The sequence below is a fragment of the Macaca nemestrina genome, chromosome 7, assembly GCF_043159975.1.
Source record: "Macaca nemestrina isolate mMacNem1 chromosome 7, mMacNem.hap1, whole genome shotgun sequence".
NCBI lineage: Eukaryota > Metazoa > Chordata > Mammalia > Primates > Cercopithecidae > Macaca > Macaca nemestrina.
Genome location: NC_092131.1, coordinates 134,690,166 through 134,706,421, shown reverse-complemented (window position 1 = coordinate 134,706,421; position 16,256 = coordinate 134,690,166). Strand labels below are relative to the sequence as shown.

Genomic DNA, 16,256 nt, shown 5'->3' with positions numbered 1-16,256 from the left:
AGGACGCAGGGTTGAAACTGGACTACAAGCTCATTGAGGACAGGGACCTTGCCTTGGATTTGCCAAGGTCTTTTACACAGGAAGTACTAAAAAAGCACCATCAAATTTACTTTCTATTTAAAGATCTGAAGGCAAATTAATGCCTCAGGGAAATCCTAGCGTATTTTAGAAAGCACCCTAGTAAAAATAAAACCAAAGCTGTAAACATCTTGAAAGGGCTTACTGCATTAGCAAGGGCTGTTTTAGGCTTTCCTTTCGTCTATTTTTAACATTCTCCTTCGCCTTTTAAATGGAAAGGAAAACAATGGTGAATGTGTAAAGATTCACAATGACAAGGAGAAATTAAAGCCAAAGAAGGAAAAAAGATCCAAGAAGAAGCTTTACCTCTGGGTGACAGGGATCTGCTGACCCAATGCTATGGTTTGTTCCAGTCAATGAGTTGAGAAGGCTAAAGCCTTGGTTCCTATCTAAAAAGGAAAAACACAATCACTGAAATTAGTCATTTACATTTTAAACTGTTCAAATGACTAGGATGATGAAACAAACGCTACTTATTTGTTTTCAAAGTTCTAACTACATATATGTATTTTTTTGAGATAGGGTCTCACTCTGTCGCCCAGGCTAGAGTGCAGTGGCACAATCACAGTTCAATGCAACCCTGAACTCCTGGGCTCAAGTGATCCTCCCTCCTCAGCCTCCTGAGTAGGTGGGAATACAGGTGCCTGCCACTGTATCTGGCTATTTTTTTTTAAAATTGTTTCTTGTTTTTTGTAGAGACAGGGTCTCATTATGTTGCCCAGGCTGGTCTTGAACTCCTGGCCTCAAGCCATCTCCTGAATCAGCTTCCCAAAGTGCCAAGATTACAGGCTTGAGCCACACCCCCGGCCCTGAATACACTTTTTTAAAGTACATTTTTTTTTAAAAATCACAGACTATTAGTCCAGGTGGAAAATAATAGCAGGGCCATTATAGACAAACAAAAAGCCAGTGGTTCTATTTGCAAAGATTAATAGCACTAATGCTTTAATAGCTACTATGAACTAATATTCCATTGTTTTAAATAATCAAAAACATTTAAAAAATCAACAAAGGCATTCATATCAGGTGAAAAGGAGTATGAATGCTTTTTGAAAAAAGCTCTAGGGGTGGGTGCGGTGGCTCACACCTGTAATCCCAGCCCTTTGGGGGGCCGAGGCGGGCGGATCACAAGCTCAGGAGTTCAAGACCAGTCTGACCAACATGGTGAAGCCTCGTCTCTACTAAAAATACAAAAAATTAGCTGGGCATGGTGGTGGGTGCCCGTAATCTCAGCTACTCGGGAGGCTGAGGCAGGAGAATCGCTTGAATCCGGGAGGCAGAGGCTGCAGTGACCTGAGATTGCACCACTGCACTCCAGGCTAGGCAACAGTGCGAGACTCTGTCTCAAAAAAAAAGAAAAAGAAAAAAGCTCTAATTTAGATATGAATGAAGCAACTGCAGTTAAGGCTCCCAGTATGCTGTTTGTATTTACAATGGAGGACAAATCTGGAGCAACACATCTAGCACTGTTCAGAGTACAAGGGCCAGCCTTCATCCAGCAGTGTTCCCCAGAATGACCTGGAACACCTTATTAAAACTATCCTAGTATTCAAGGACTCTATCTGAGATTCACTGAGTCAGCATCATTAGGATAGAGATCATGGAATCTCAACTTTTAGCAAGTACTCCAGGAGGGTCTTATGAACACAGTAGTTCGAAAAACACTGCCTTAGAGTAGAACATGAGACTATAATCCAAGAGTAACAGTACTGAAGGCAAAGACTTTCTCTCTCAAAAAGACAACTTTCTCCCACCTTGCCTTTCCTCTCCCTATCTCTTCCCTGACCTACTCTCATCTCTCTTTCTCTAAACCACCTATAAATTCCCTACACCCTTTCCCCTGCCAGATAGTTGGTCATATAGAGATATCCAAAGGGAGAAACTTTGCAGTGTCCTTCCTTCTTCCTTTCACTTGGGAAGATCTGCTTTTTAAACTGGGATGAAGCCTCAAATGTGGCCTGCTAGGCTGTAGCCTGCAGATTTCTGGAGCTTGACTCTCGCCACGGAGGCAGTCATATGCAGCTATCAATCCAGTACCTCTGCATTAAAAGCTACCTTGGTCTGGGCAAAACTAAGAGGCTGCTGCTGCCCTACTGCTTTTCATTCTGTACAACCTCAACAGTGGCAGCATGGTCAGAGGTTCATGTGTACTCCTGGAGCCCCCCTTATCTCCTCATCCAAAGGCCTGGGGTCTAATCCAAAGACGGGGGCTAAGGTTTCAGCAGGGTAGGACATGTAGGCTCAGAGGCCCAAGAGAAGCAGATCCATGCAGTGTCCTATGATGACAGTTTCAGAGCCTAAGGATGTTTATTCAAACATCAGCATGGTTCTTTCTTTTGGCCAATGTGTTGCTGATTTTAAAGTAGCTGTATGTAGTTATGTAATACTCAGACATGGATTTTACCTGTCATGAAGATATACATTAGTGCTCTTATAACATACTTTAAGCTATTTGTACAAAAGGCAATATCTGAGTAATAAACTACTTCTGTAAGAGAGTCCTCACTTCTATTACTGGAAATAACTTGGACCTTAGGTAATTTTCCAATTCAGTTCATAAATCTCTCCATATTCTAAATCCACAGCTTATATTTTTCCTCTGTTAGGCAACCCCTAAACTTGGCAGGCCGGACTGCAACTCAAAGAACAACGCAATACAATGTCAGTTTATGCATGTTATGAAACCAAAGCAGTCTATTTGAAATGCCTCATTCCTTACTGTGGCTGTCTGTAAGGAGAACTGGGATGGACAGGAGTTAGGAGTAGGAGTTAGACTCATCACTGTATACTGTAAACCTTTCATTTTTGTTACATGTTCATGGATTATTTACCCATTCAAAGAGATTTTTTGAATTTTTTTTTTTTTTTTTTTTTGAGACAGAGTCTGGTTCTGTGGCCCAGGCTGGAGTGCAGTGGCGTGATCTCGGCTCACTGCAAGCTCCGCCTCCCAGGTTCACGCCATTCTCCTGACTCAGCCTCCCGAGTAGCTGGGACTACAGACGCCTGCCATCACGCCTGGCTAATTTTTCTATTTTTAGTAGAGTCGGGGTTTCACTGTGTTAGCCAGGATGATCTCGATCTCCTGACCTTGTGATCCGCCCGCCTCAGCCTCCCAAAGTGCTGGGATTACAGGAATGAGCCGCCATGCCCGGCCGATTTTTTGAAATTTAATAATTTTATGCTGTGTATTTATCACAATTAAAAACTTCGAAAAAAAAATTAACGCCCAATTAGAATGGATAAAATTATGAAAAAGTCAAAATAGTAGGAAGAAAACTGGACTAGTGGTCAGAAAACCTGTCTTTCATTCCTGGCTCTGTCTACTTGTGTGACCTTAGACGAATTAATCAGGTTCACAATTGACTAAGAGTTTACAATCAGGTTTCAGGCTAATTATAATAAGCTAGAAGGACTTTTACTGATATTATAAACAATGAAGAATTTAGTCAACTAACAAGAGAGTTCATTATGTTCCGCTGCTTATATTTTAAGGAACTTAGAAACATACAAATTGACACAATGAGAAAAACAATTCATTTTTGTTTATCCAAAGTAGACTGCTCGCATATTAACACTGCTCAAAAAACTTAGATGATGTTTTATATACCTATGGCTTTTTTAAAAATTCTGTTCTGCCTGGTCCAATGTTTATTAAAATTCCATCCACATGCACTCACTGTATAACAATTCTTCTCATAGAAAAGAATTACATAAATCTTTTCTTGCTTGCTAGATTTTTTCCCCCAGGATTCAGGGCATGGAAATGTCATCCCTATTAAGAAGGATTTATTCCTTTAGCAGGTAGTTGTTAAAACTGGCTCTAGCATCTACGGTTTTATTGATGCCACAAAACTCTAGACTAGGAAGGAATAAATAAATTCATCTCCTCAGCTGATTCTTATGGAACTTCAGGGATGCAGAAAGGGGAAGCTGTTAAGTGATGTAAAATAAATTATTCTGTAAGGCACAATAAGTATATTAAACTCTGATTCAGTTTTAGTAGTCTAGTAAGTTGGACACCAGTGGATGCATGGATAAAAATGAAAATATCATGAAAAAATCTGGCAGTGCTGGTCATTAGCACAGATTCTTCCAGAAAGTGTAAGAAACAAAACTATAGCCTCTAGAATAAAGATTTTAAATGGGAAATTCTTAAGCCTGGGGATGATTTTTTTTAACAATAAGAAGTTAAAAAAAACTTGAAATATATGAAATTATTTGGCCACCTCTTTACAAATCTAAGGGCACACTGTTATTTTAGAAGCATAAAATGCATTTCTCATAGAAATTTTGACTTACATGAAACATTTAAAGAATTCAAAACCTAGGCAAAGGGGGAAATTTCAGTTTGGGGGAAGGGGAAAAGTCGCTTTTTTAAAAGTATTTTTTTCCTTTTAATTTTTCTGATCTTTTCCCTTCTCCATTATTTATCAAGGTAATATGACAAGCATATGAATTTGGAAATAAGGCATGGATGTGAATCCTACTTCTACTATTTACTGTGTGGTTTTACACAAGCTATACCTTCTCTGAACCTCAGTTTCTACATTTACACAGTGGGTATAACAATATTTACATTGCGGCCGGGCGCGGTGGCTCAAGCCTGTAATCCCAGCACTTTGGGAGGCCGAGATGGGCGGATCAAGAGGTCAGGAGATCGAGACCATCCTGGCTAACATGGTGAAACCCCGTCTCTACTAAAAAATACAAAAAACTAGCCGGGCGAGGTGGCGGGCGCCTGTAGTCCCAGCTACTCGGGAGGCTGAGGCAGGAGAATGGCGTGAACCTGGGAGGTGGAGCTTGCAGGCTTGCAGTGAGCTGAGATCCGGCCACTGCACTCCAGCCCGGGCGACAGAGCGAGACTCCGTCTCAAAAAAAAAAAAAAAAAAAAAAAACCAAACAAAAAAAACAATATTTACATTGCAAAGTTTTCCTAAGGGTTAGTAGTAGATAACATTTATCAAGTGCTAAATATGTGCAAGGGAATATTTTAGGTACTTATAACGCTTCTTTAATCCTCACAACAATCAAAGCATGCCTTCTACAAACACTAGAAATAAATATATGTCTTCTTTATTGTATTATCCTCTTTTACAGAAGATTTATTTCATTATTCTCTTTTACAGAACAAACTGTAACTCAGAGAGATTAGGTAACTTATCCAAAGTCACATAGCTGGAACCAGAACTTGAAATCTAGGACTCTCTGATTCTAAAGTCTATACTCTTTCCATGAAGGCCAGAGGTCTTGATAACATGTAAAGAGTTGAGACATGGACAATGTTTTGATGCACAACTACTGGCTTACTGGATATGATACAAACGTGGGTGAAGTGCAAAAAGATAATGTTTCATTCATATATAGTTCTCTTTTGTCAGTAATCCTTCATTAAGTCCCTGGTTTAGACTGTGATTTTCACTGAAGTAAGGTGAATAACTCAGGACTGAATAATTAATCGTGTACCACTTACTAACGGTTCACAGCCCAGCCCTATAACTCCTTGAGGCATTGGTCACATAAAACAAATGGTAGTCTCTTCACTGTCCCTCAAGCACATGTAGACCAGGGGTTTTGAATCTCAGTATTACTGACATTTCCAGCTGGAGAATTCTTTGGTGTGCGGGTAGGTGGGAAAGAGGGGTGTCCTGTGCATCCCCTGCCTCTACCCACCAGATGCCTATAAGACTGCTAAATGTCCCCTGAGGGGCAAAATCACTTCCAATTGAGAACTACTGACACAGATCTAATTAGAACAGGACAATTCTGGCTAAAATCCTCAGGTTTTTAAGTCCTTACTTTTAAGTAAGGAATATAACAAAGATTTTCAATGAAAGAAGAGAAAAAAAAAAACATTAAAAAGACTCAATCATTCTCTCTTGTCAGCACGGAAAATATCCTCCCCCTACTCTGAGAAACTTCTCTAGATGACTTCAGCCACTAATTACTTCTCCCTCTGTGCCATTTGTCCTTGTTGTCCTTACTATTCAACTGGCCCTTCAGAGAACATGCTAGTATTACTACTCATCTCGAGTCAAAATGCCATCCTCAACTATACTATAAACTCCTTGCAGACATGGACAATCGCTAATGGTTCTACACCGCACAGCCTCCAGCATAGTGCTAAGTATACAGGAGAGAGGTTGAAATATCCACTGAATGCCTAATAGAACTGTCAGGCAGGGGCTGCAAGCACTAGCTATGTAAGTTAGTTTTTATTCTCAATGTTTACATACGACTCAAATATTAAGAATTTCCATGACCACACCCCCTAACATGCCTAACAGACGACCTCCTAGATATTTTGTGTTCATATTTCAATTTTTATTTCCTTAATGTAGCAATTATTTGGCATCATCTTAAGAAATTTTTTCCATCTTTAAAGTTGTCTTTATATCCCCTTCCCTGCATAAAATGTTTTTCCTTTATTATAAACACGTTCTTTTCCATCTGATGATAAGCATGACCAAACTTACTAAAACTAAGATATTTCAATTCGCATAGATAAGTTGTACCTATTTTTGAACGATATTCTTCAATCAAACCACACTGTTTGAATAAAAAATTGTTTTAAGAAGGAAATGATTTCACTAGCATCAGAGAAATTGAAGTAAAATGTTTTCTGAAATCATAAAATAATTAGAAGAATCAATTTATTCTTTTTCACTAAACTACTGCTTGAAAAGGGCAAACTTTGAAATCCATTATTAAAAATAGTACTTATTAAAGAAACAGGCCTAAGCACCGTACCTGGTTCTACCACCTGGCTTTAGATTCAGGAAAGTGAATCCGCTGTCCTATGATACCTGGGACACCTGCTCACATGTCAAGAACATATAATGAACATGACCAGAAAGTAATAATACTATTTTTTTCTCTTTTTCCGGATTATAAATAATATATTCACTGTAGAAAATTTGGAAAAAAGAGAAAAGTACGAAGAAGAAAATTAGGCTGGGTGCAGTGGCTCACACCTGTAATCCCAGCACTTTGGGAGGCTGAGGCGGGAGGATCATGAGGCCAAGAGCTCAAGACCAGCCTGGCCAACGTGGTAAAACCCTGTCTCTATTAAAAATACAAAAATTAGCTGGGCATGGTGGCGTGTGCCTGTAGTCCCAGCTACAGGGGAGGCTGAGGCAGGAGAATTGCTTGAACCCAGGAGACGGAGGTTGCAGTGAGCTGAGACCATGCCACTGCACTCCAGCCTGTGCGACAGAGCAAGACTCCGTCTTGGAAAAAAAAAAAAAAAAAGAATAAAATTAAATCACCAAAGATACCAATTAATACTCTGGTAATATGTCTTCCTAGTTGTTGTTTTTTTTTTTCCTATGCACACATACACACAAATCTTAATAAACTGAACTAAACATCAGAGTGAGTACTATCCTCTCCAGAGTTGTAAAGGTAAGCTTTATTCTGATTCCAATAAGAGTTCCATTGTAAAGTCCTATCTCCAGAACTTGAAGCACACTTTTGAAAATCCTAAAAGGAATGTTCAGAATCAAGTCAAAACTCATTCAGAACCAGTACAAGACTTTACCATGAAAAAAAAAAAATAAAGATGACTTAAGTGGTTCATACCCAGGTCTAAAAATAATTCCAACGAAAGTACTAAAAATGTTTTTGCAAGATGGCAGCAGAAGAGCAGGGCCTCCATGGTAACTAACTTGAAGAGATTTCCCATGATTCATTTGCTTACAGTTAATTTTAAGGGTACACTTTTAAAACAAAGTCTCACCATTTTACTCATACACTTATTCCTTCTTATTTTTTATTTTCTCTTCCCCTTTTTCTCTTACAAGACAATCTCCTCCATCAAATTATGCCTTCTATACACACACACACCCACATACACAGATAGAAATCAACACATACTTATTTAATTTTTGACCACAACATTCACATTTAGACAACAGTCAGAGAGTATCCATTTTTTTGGCTCCACAATATTAGGTGCTGGGTTAAAAAGAGAAGCAACTAAGTCTGAATCAAGGAACTCAATTTCATAGAAAGTAAAATTAATATAATTCTACATTATCCTAGAGTTCTACCATCCTAGAGGTTAGGAAACGGGTCGAGACATGAAGCCGTTTTCCAAGAGTAATGACTTTCACGGGTAAAGACAGACCTGACTAGAACTGTCTTCATTAACCATTCTCCTCTAACTGATTTTATATTGTTTTATTTTCTGTAACATTAGAGTCAAATTTGTATTTAATCATCATTTACTTTAGAAAAACAATTTTATTTAAGGCATTAGCCATCTTCTTTCTCAGGAGAACAGCCCAGGTACCACAGATAGACCTTGTGTTTAGGTACACATTTCTTTTTTTATTTTTTTGAGATGGCGTCTCACTCTGTCACCAGGCTGGAGTGCAGTGGCACAATCTCAGCTCACTGCAACCTCCACCTCGCGGGTTCAAGCGATTCTCCCGCCTCAGCCTCCTGAGTAGCTGAGACTACAGGTGTACGCCACCACACCCAGCTGATTTTTGTATTTTTAGTAGAGATGGGGTTTCACCATGTTGGCCAGGCTGGTCTCAAACTCCTGACCTCGTGATCCACCTGCCTTGGCCTCCCAAAGTGCTGAGATTACAGACGTGAGCCACCATGCCCAGCAGGTACACATTTCTTAACCACTGCTCTGTACAGCAGCTGCAAATGATTCCTTGAATTGGAATCTGGGATTTCTGCCATGGAATCTTGTTACAAGTAAATTCAGGGGGATACACGTTAATAAATGATCAATTCTTTCCATTTATAATGGGAAAACAGAAAACTACGACAGAAAGAATTGTTGTTTCTACTATTAAAATTCCACTAATCCTCCTCCACCTGCATTACTGGGGATTAAACTATAATAGATAGATTGAAAGTAAACTCTCAGAGCTTTTGAAATCCAGTCTCTACAATTACTGCTTACCAATGGGGAATCAAAGTCACAACTCTGTAACATTTGTTTAATCTAATCCCTCTTTCACTGATTAGAAACAGTAAAAGATCACAGCATTTCTCTTCCTTGCTGTCTCCTCCATGGTGGTAACTGTTAAAAGACCCACTGAATACTCAAGAGTTACCAGCACGGACTAAACTCCACACAGCACTTGTTAGTGCTCAGGTGATAAAGCTGGGGCAGGGTCTTAGTGGTAACATTAAACTGACACTTTAAACAAGGTCACTGTACATAATACTACCCTCTCATGTGAAACATTGACAACCTAGTCTAAAACAAACAAACAAACAAAAAACAACTCATCAGGCATCTACTTACCATCTTCTTTTCCTTGCCCTTAAAACCAACTCTTGCCGGGCGCGGTGGCTCACGCCTGTAATCCCAGCACTTTGGGAGGCCGAGGCTGGCGGATCACGAGGTCAGGAGATCGAGACCATCCTGGCCAACATGGTGAAACCCCGTCTCTACTAAACATACAAAAAATTAGCCAGGCATGGTAGTGCGTGCCTGTAGTCCCAGCTACTCGGAGGCTGAGGCAGGAGAATGGCGTGAACCCAGGAGGTGGAGCTTGCAGTGAGCCAAGATGGTGCCACTGCACTCCAGCCTGGGCGACAAAGCGAGACTCCGTCTCAAAAAAAAACAAAAACAAAAAAACAAAACAAAAAAAACAACTCTTACTTACCAGGTGCCTCTCAATTTAAGACACAGTACTGAGTATGATGCCTAGATCATCTAGGTTTGCAATGAGGTTATTTGATGTACCAGACAAATTGAAAGAGAAGACATCTCACTGGAGACCATAGCGGGGGTGTGGCAGGAGCAACCAACTTTGAAAAACTTGTCACATTTGGCAAAAAGCACTGACCCACAGTTTCTCCTTTCATGATGACAATAAAGGGACATTACCAAATTATAAATGACAGGTCCAAATGGTTGATTTCCACAGCCACAAACCAGACCCTGATATGACTGTGGGTAACTCGACTAAGCAGCTGAGATTTTATCTACATCCCTTTCCTTGAGCGACAGCCAAACTTTGAGGTTAAGGAATTTTAAGAAAAGACGGTATAGACAATGAAAATTTCTATGACTGTAGATATCTAAAAAGCGCCACCCAAATGTAAAGGCAGTTCTAACCACTTCAATTCCTGGCCCATGAGAAGTCGTACCTTTAACACACAGCGGAAACTCTGACTTCCCTAAAAGTTTGACCGTCACAATGAATCCAATGGTATCTGGGAATTTCCTCTAGGGTAGAGCTTAGCACATGCAAGCAGATCCTTCAGCTCAGTGTTTCTCAACCATTTTCAGTACGGCCGCCTCACCAGGAGCCTCTTAAGACATTTTCCCCCTAATTTTGACACACCCTCCCACTGAAATATTAATACCACAGATATACTGTATATGTGTTTATGTGTTGCACATTTATTTGTCCCTTATACATAAAAAGAGTAAAGATTTTTTGCCCCTCAAGAATTAATGTTCACCCCTTTGGAGCAATAATGCCCCTGTTTCTTATGCATGCTTTGCACCATTCACAACAGCAAAGATGGGGAATCAATCCAGGTACCTATCAACGGTGGATTAGACAAAGAAAATGTGGTACATGTACAACATGGAATACTACATAGCCATAAAAGAGAACAAAATCATATCCTTTACAGCAGCATGGGTGCAGCTGGAGGCCATTATCCTAAGTGAATGAAGGCCGGAGCAGAAAACCAAACACTCTATGTTCTCACAAGTGGGAGCTAAATACTGAGTGCACATGGACAAAAAGATGGGAACAGTAAACACTGAGACTTCAAAGTGGGAGGGAGTGAGGCAAGGACTGAAACACTACCTATTGGGCAACGGAATAATTAGAATTCCTGTACATGTACCCCTGATTCTAAAATAAAAAATAAAAAATTTTTAAAATGCATGCTTTGGCTTAATGAAACAAGACACTGGTGGAGCCAAGAATATAAAACTAAGTTCTGAGTTAATATTAGAAGCTATGTCTATCCACATGAAGAAATGCTCATCATCACTCGCCATCAGAGAAATGCAAATCAAAACCACAATGAGATACCATCTCACACCAGTTAGAATGGCGATCATTAAAAAGTCAGGAAACAACAGGTGCTGGAGAGGATGTGGAGAAACAGGAACACTTTTACACTGTTGGTGGGACTGTAAACTAGTTCAACCATTGTGGAAGACAGTGTGGCGATTCCTCAAGGATCTAGAACTAGAAATACCATTTGACCCAGCCATCCCATTACTGGGGATATACCCAAAGGATTATAAATCATGCTGCTATAAAGACACATGCACATGTATGTTTATTGCGGCACTATTCACAATAGCAAAGACTTGGAACCAACCAAATGCCCATCAATGATAGAATGGATTAAGAAAATGTGGCACATACACACTATGGAATACTATGCAGCCATAAAAAAGGATGAGTTCATGTCCTTTATAGGGACATGGATGAAGCTGGAAACCATCGTTCTCACCAAACTATCGCAAGGACAGAAAACCAAACACCGCATGTTCTCACTCATAGGTGGGAATTGATAATGAGAACACTTGGACACAGGAAGGAGAACATCACACACTGGGGCCTGTCGTGTGGTGGGGGTAGCGGGGAGGGATAGCATTAGGAGATATACCTAATGTAAATGACGAGTTAATGGGTGCAGCACACCAACATGGCACATGTATACATATGTAACAAAACTGCATGTTGTGCACATGTACCCCAGAACTTAAAGTGTAATGATAGAAAGAGAGAGAGAGAGAGAGAGAGAGAGAGAGAGAGAGAGAGCAAGAAAAGAAAAGAAAAGAAAAGAAAAGAAAAGAAAAGAAAAGAAAAGAAAAGGAAAGAAAAGAAAAAAGAAAAGAAAAGAAAAGAAAAGAAAAAGGGAAGTTATGTCTATCAGGAAAATTTACAAATCTCTTTCTAGAATAATAATTAGCCTATAACTATAGTACTGTAATTTAACCTGTTTGCCCTTAAATCTCATATTAAGTAACAAAAAGCCATTAACAGCACCTACTATGTACAAATAAGAATTATAATTCAAACCGAAAAGAATAATAACCTGTTGTGACTCCAAGTAAAATAATTAAAAATAAATATAAACTATCTTTCATTTATAAGGAATGCATGAGTATTAAATTAACTATCCTTAGCTGTACTTTGGCTTAAGTGCAAAGACTGTGGGATAAAGCATCTCCATCATTCCAGATGGCCTAAATTATTTAAAAGGATATATTTAAAAGAAATAAGCCAAAAAGCCCAAAATCTCAGCTATCATCATCATTTCCACCCAGTCTCATTAAAATCTTACTCATGTCAGAGAGCACCTAGGCTAAGGGGAGTTTTGTAGCCAATGAACTCATCTGGCTTGGCCAGTGATTTCCCACGCAACTTAAGGTAAATTATTGAACTACTCTGTGCTCATTTCTTCAAATGCCCAGTAATATAAACCAACATACTGTCATGGAAAAACATGTAACACTCTTAATCAGGAGACCTGTCATGTGGTCTCACGTTGGCTACAAACTCACTGTGTGAATATGAGCATGTTACCCCTCCTCTTTGGGTCCTGTTTTTCCCCACCTGTAAAAGGAAGAAGCCATACCAGATGCATGCATGGAGATTGTATGTTCTCAATGTTTTCATCAGGCTAACTGACATGCACTATCATGCCAAACAAAACAATGCTCCTTATTAAGTTTCATAAAACACAAGAACATGTAATCTGGGTGAACCTAACTAGTAGAGGACCTAGTAAAAATACTGCATAGATAAATACTAGGAAGAAAAATATGATTGCTTTTCAAAATAACAGACTCAAAAGTTTAGGCCAAGTACTTTTCAATTTGAATTAGGTACAATTGTCATTAATGAGAATTCACTGTAGGCTTATTGAATCATATCTACTTTTGGCCTAGATCATCTCTTTTTTTTTTTTTTTTTTGAGACGGAGTCTCGCTCTGTCGCCCAGGCTGGAGTGCAGTGGCGCGATCTCGGCTCACTGCAAGCTCCGCCTCCCGGGTTCACGCCATTCTCCTGCCTCAGCCTCCCGAGTAGCTGGGACTACAGGCGCCCACAACCGCGCCCGGCTAATTTTTTGTATTTTTAGTAGAGACGGGGTTTCACTGTGGTCTCGATCTCCTGACCTTGTGATCCGCCCGCCTCGGCCTCCCGAAGTGCTGGGACTACAGGCGTGAGCCACCGCGCCCGGCCTAGATCATCTCTTAATATGAAGTACTCCATAGATTACTGCCTGCTATGTTCAGTAAGGCCTTCATTTTAAGATTTAGGGAATGTCTCTGAGTTACAGCAATCTGAAATTTGGGAAATCAGGTCCATATCTGCCTTATACATACCCTGTAATACAGATTCCAATTAAATCTCTTCTCAGCCCTGGTTTGTCCACACTTATTTATTATATTAGACAATTTCCATTGTTCCCATCCCCTTGGTCATTTCAGTCTCCCTGAGCTAAATCTTTTCCAATTCTGCTGGAACTTTCTTCACCTCCTACTAGGGAGACTAGGAAAAAGAGTCATCAAAATGAAAGCTAGTAAAAAGGTAGAAGCAAGGGGAAATACACCGACAGATAAAATTTTCACCACTGCTCTCAGCATTATGACACAAAGTAAAATATAGATCCTTTCCTTGTTTTAAGTGCTTAAGCTACCAGCATAAAAATATATTCTATCTGCTAAGAATGAACAAAACAGTTCTTGGAGTTCTCTATGCAATTAATTGCTTCTAGACTGCTTCACAAGGTGCTGTTATTTAAAGCGTTCAGCCAAAAAGGGTGTATGATCCTGGCAAGGATGCTATAGAAGCCATTCCTGTACTGGATGAACAGACTAGCTCAAAAGTTCCTAACAGTTTCTACCCAATGCAGTTGAGGGCACATCTATCAACCACTTAGTAATAGCGCTTAATAGTTAAGTGATTCTCAATGGGAGCCAGGCAATCAACATCTTCAGAGGGCTTGTAAAGCATGTGATATGTATTTCCATACCCCCACTGGGTCTCAGTTGAGAATCACTGGATTAAATCATTGCTAAAATCTCTGAATATAGGAGCCTACTGATATTCTCACACAAACTATTTGAAGGCAAATGTCTTAATTTTTAGCAAGTTCAATATATAGACAACCATTCAACCAATCTGAGTCTCAGTTTATTGAATTCCTCCATTTCATGGATGTTGTCCTCTACACTACTGCAGCCATGTACTCCCAAGGTCATACCCAGACCTTATTATTACCAATAACTACAACCCCTCCATAATTTCAACTTCATGCATCACCTGTTTTTCCAAGTCCCTCTCTCTCCCTGTAGTACCTTAACCCAATTATCCTTCCACTGCACCAGGACTCAAAACTACTATCTTTTTACTGACCCACTCCAATTGATTTCCACTCTCCCCTTTTTAGCTTAAATTCCATGATTATTATAATTAATCTCTTATATATACTACTGAATCCCTTGCCTCTCTCTTGCTGTGATAACATTTGCTTAGCAAAAGCAGAACTGATTACTACATGCACATGTACATACACACACACACACACACACACACACACACACACACACACACCCCAGCTGCCTGACTTGACTTTAGTTTTATGACACCAAATTTCAAGATGGGTCCCTTAATGCTGCCTGGCAAATCATACGTCACATCCCTATAGGTTCATTTACTCTCTCTCTCCCAAATGACTACTTCACATTTTCTCCTCTCTCCTCAAATGCTAATGCTACTTCCTCCCTTCTGCCCTCTCAAGTGATATCCTGGCCTCCTACTTCACTGAGAAAACTGAAGCAATCAGAAGAAACTTCCACAGATTCTCATGCCACATCTCCCCACTGAGCCCCATTTGCATCCACACACCCCCTTTCCCATGTCTTTCTAGGTTTACTTTCCTCCTCCTGTGCAAAGCCAGTCCCTCTACTTGTACACTGGAGCCCATCCCTTCTACCTACTCAAGGACATCACTCCGGTAAGTCTCCCTTCTCTTTCCTACTTCATCCATTTTTCACCCTCTATTGGATCTTTTCCATCAGCTTATGAACATGCTGCTCTTGTTCTCATCTCAAACAATAAAAATCTCAACCACATTTTTCTCTCCAGCTCTCACTTATTTCCTTGCTCCCCTTTCCTGCAAAATTTTCAAGAGTTTTTATAGTCACTATCTTCAATTTTTCTCTTTCAACCTATTTCACCGAAACTGATCTTCAAGGTCACTAATGCTAAATCCAAGGGTCAGCTCTCTATTCTCATCCTACTTGACCTATTAGCAGCATTTGGCATAGGCGACCACTCCTTCCACCTTGAAACACTCTTCACTTTTGCTTCCAGAATAAGACTCCACTCTCCTGGTTTTTCTACCTCATTGACCTTTCTTCCTCAGTCTCCTTTACTGGTGCCTTCTCTTCTCCCTGTCTCTTGATGTTGCAATGTCCCTGGGCTGAGTCCTTGGTCTTCTTTAAGTACTGCATTCACTACCTTGGTGATCTCATCAAGGCTCAAGGTTTTAAATGCCTTTCTCCCCAAACTCCACACATCTCGCAAACTGGCTACTTGATATCTCCACTTGGAGGTCTAGCAGCCACTTGGAGGTCTCAGTAGCCATGTCAAATTCAACATGTCCAAAACTGAACTACTGATATGTGACCCTGTTTGCTTCATCTTATAGCTGCCTCATTTCAGTTGACGACAACTAATCTTTTAAGTGTTCAGGCCCAAATCCTGTTGTCTTCCTTGACTACTCTCTTTCTCTCGTATCCCATATCTAAACCAGCAGGAAACCATGCTGGCTCTATCTCACAATATATCTGGAATTCAGCCTTTTCTTACTGCTTTCATTGTCCCAGCCCCAATCTTAGCCATCACTCTATCTTATTTGGAATATTATAATAGGCCCCTAAGAGATCTTGGTTGCTCTTCACTCTCATCATCTACTCTCCACAGAGCAGCCAGAGTGATCTTTTTAGACCTTGTCAGATCATATCACTTTCCCACTCAATACCCTGCAACAGTCCCCTAGTTTACTCTGAGTAAATGTCAAAGTTATTATGATGGCCTTCGAAGCCCCAAATAATCTAGCCATTTGTTACCTCTCTGACCTCTCCTGCTCAGCCAGCAAGCGTCCTAATATATCCTTCAAACACACCAGGTGTGCTCTCACCTTAGGGCCTTTGCTATAGC

At 40.1% G+C, this 16,256-nt stretch overlaps 1 protein-coding gene across 4 annotated transcripts in view; it reads right to left on the bottom strand.

Moving 5' to 3' along the window:
* The window catches only part of LOC105488115 (alpha and gamma adaptin binding protein), a 60,577-nt gene that overhangs the window by 7,988 nt on the left and 36,333 nt on the right, over nt 1-16,256 (bottom strand). For all 4 annotated transcript variants that reach the window (XM_011751893.2, XM_071101158.1, XM_011751901.2 and 1 more), the window contains exon 6: nt 385-467. In XM_011751893.2, coding sequence (XP_011750195.1) covers nt 385-467 — 83 coding nt within the window. The remainder of the gene's footprint in view (nt 1-384; nt 468-16,256) is intronic.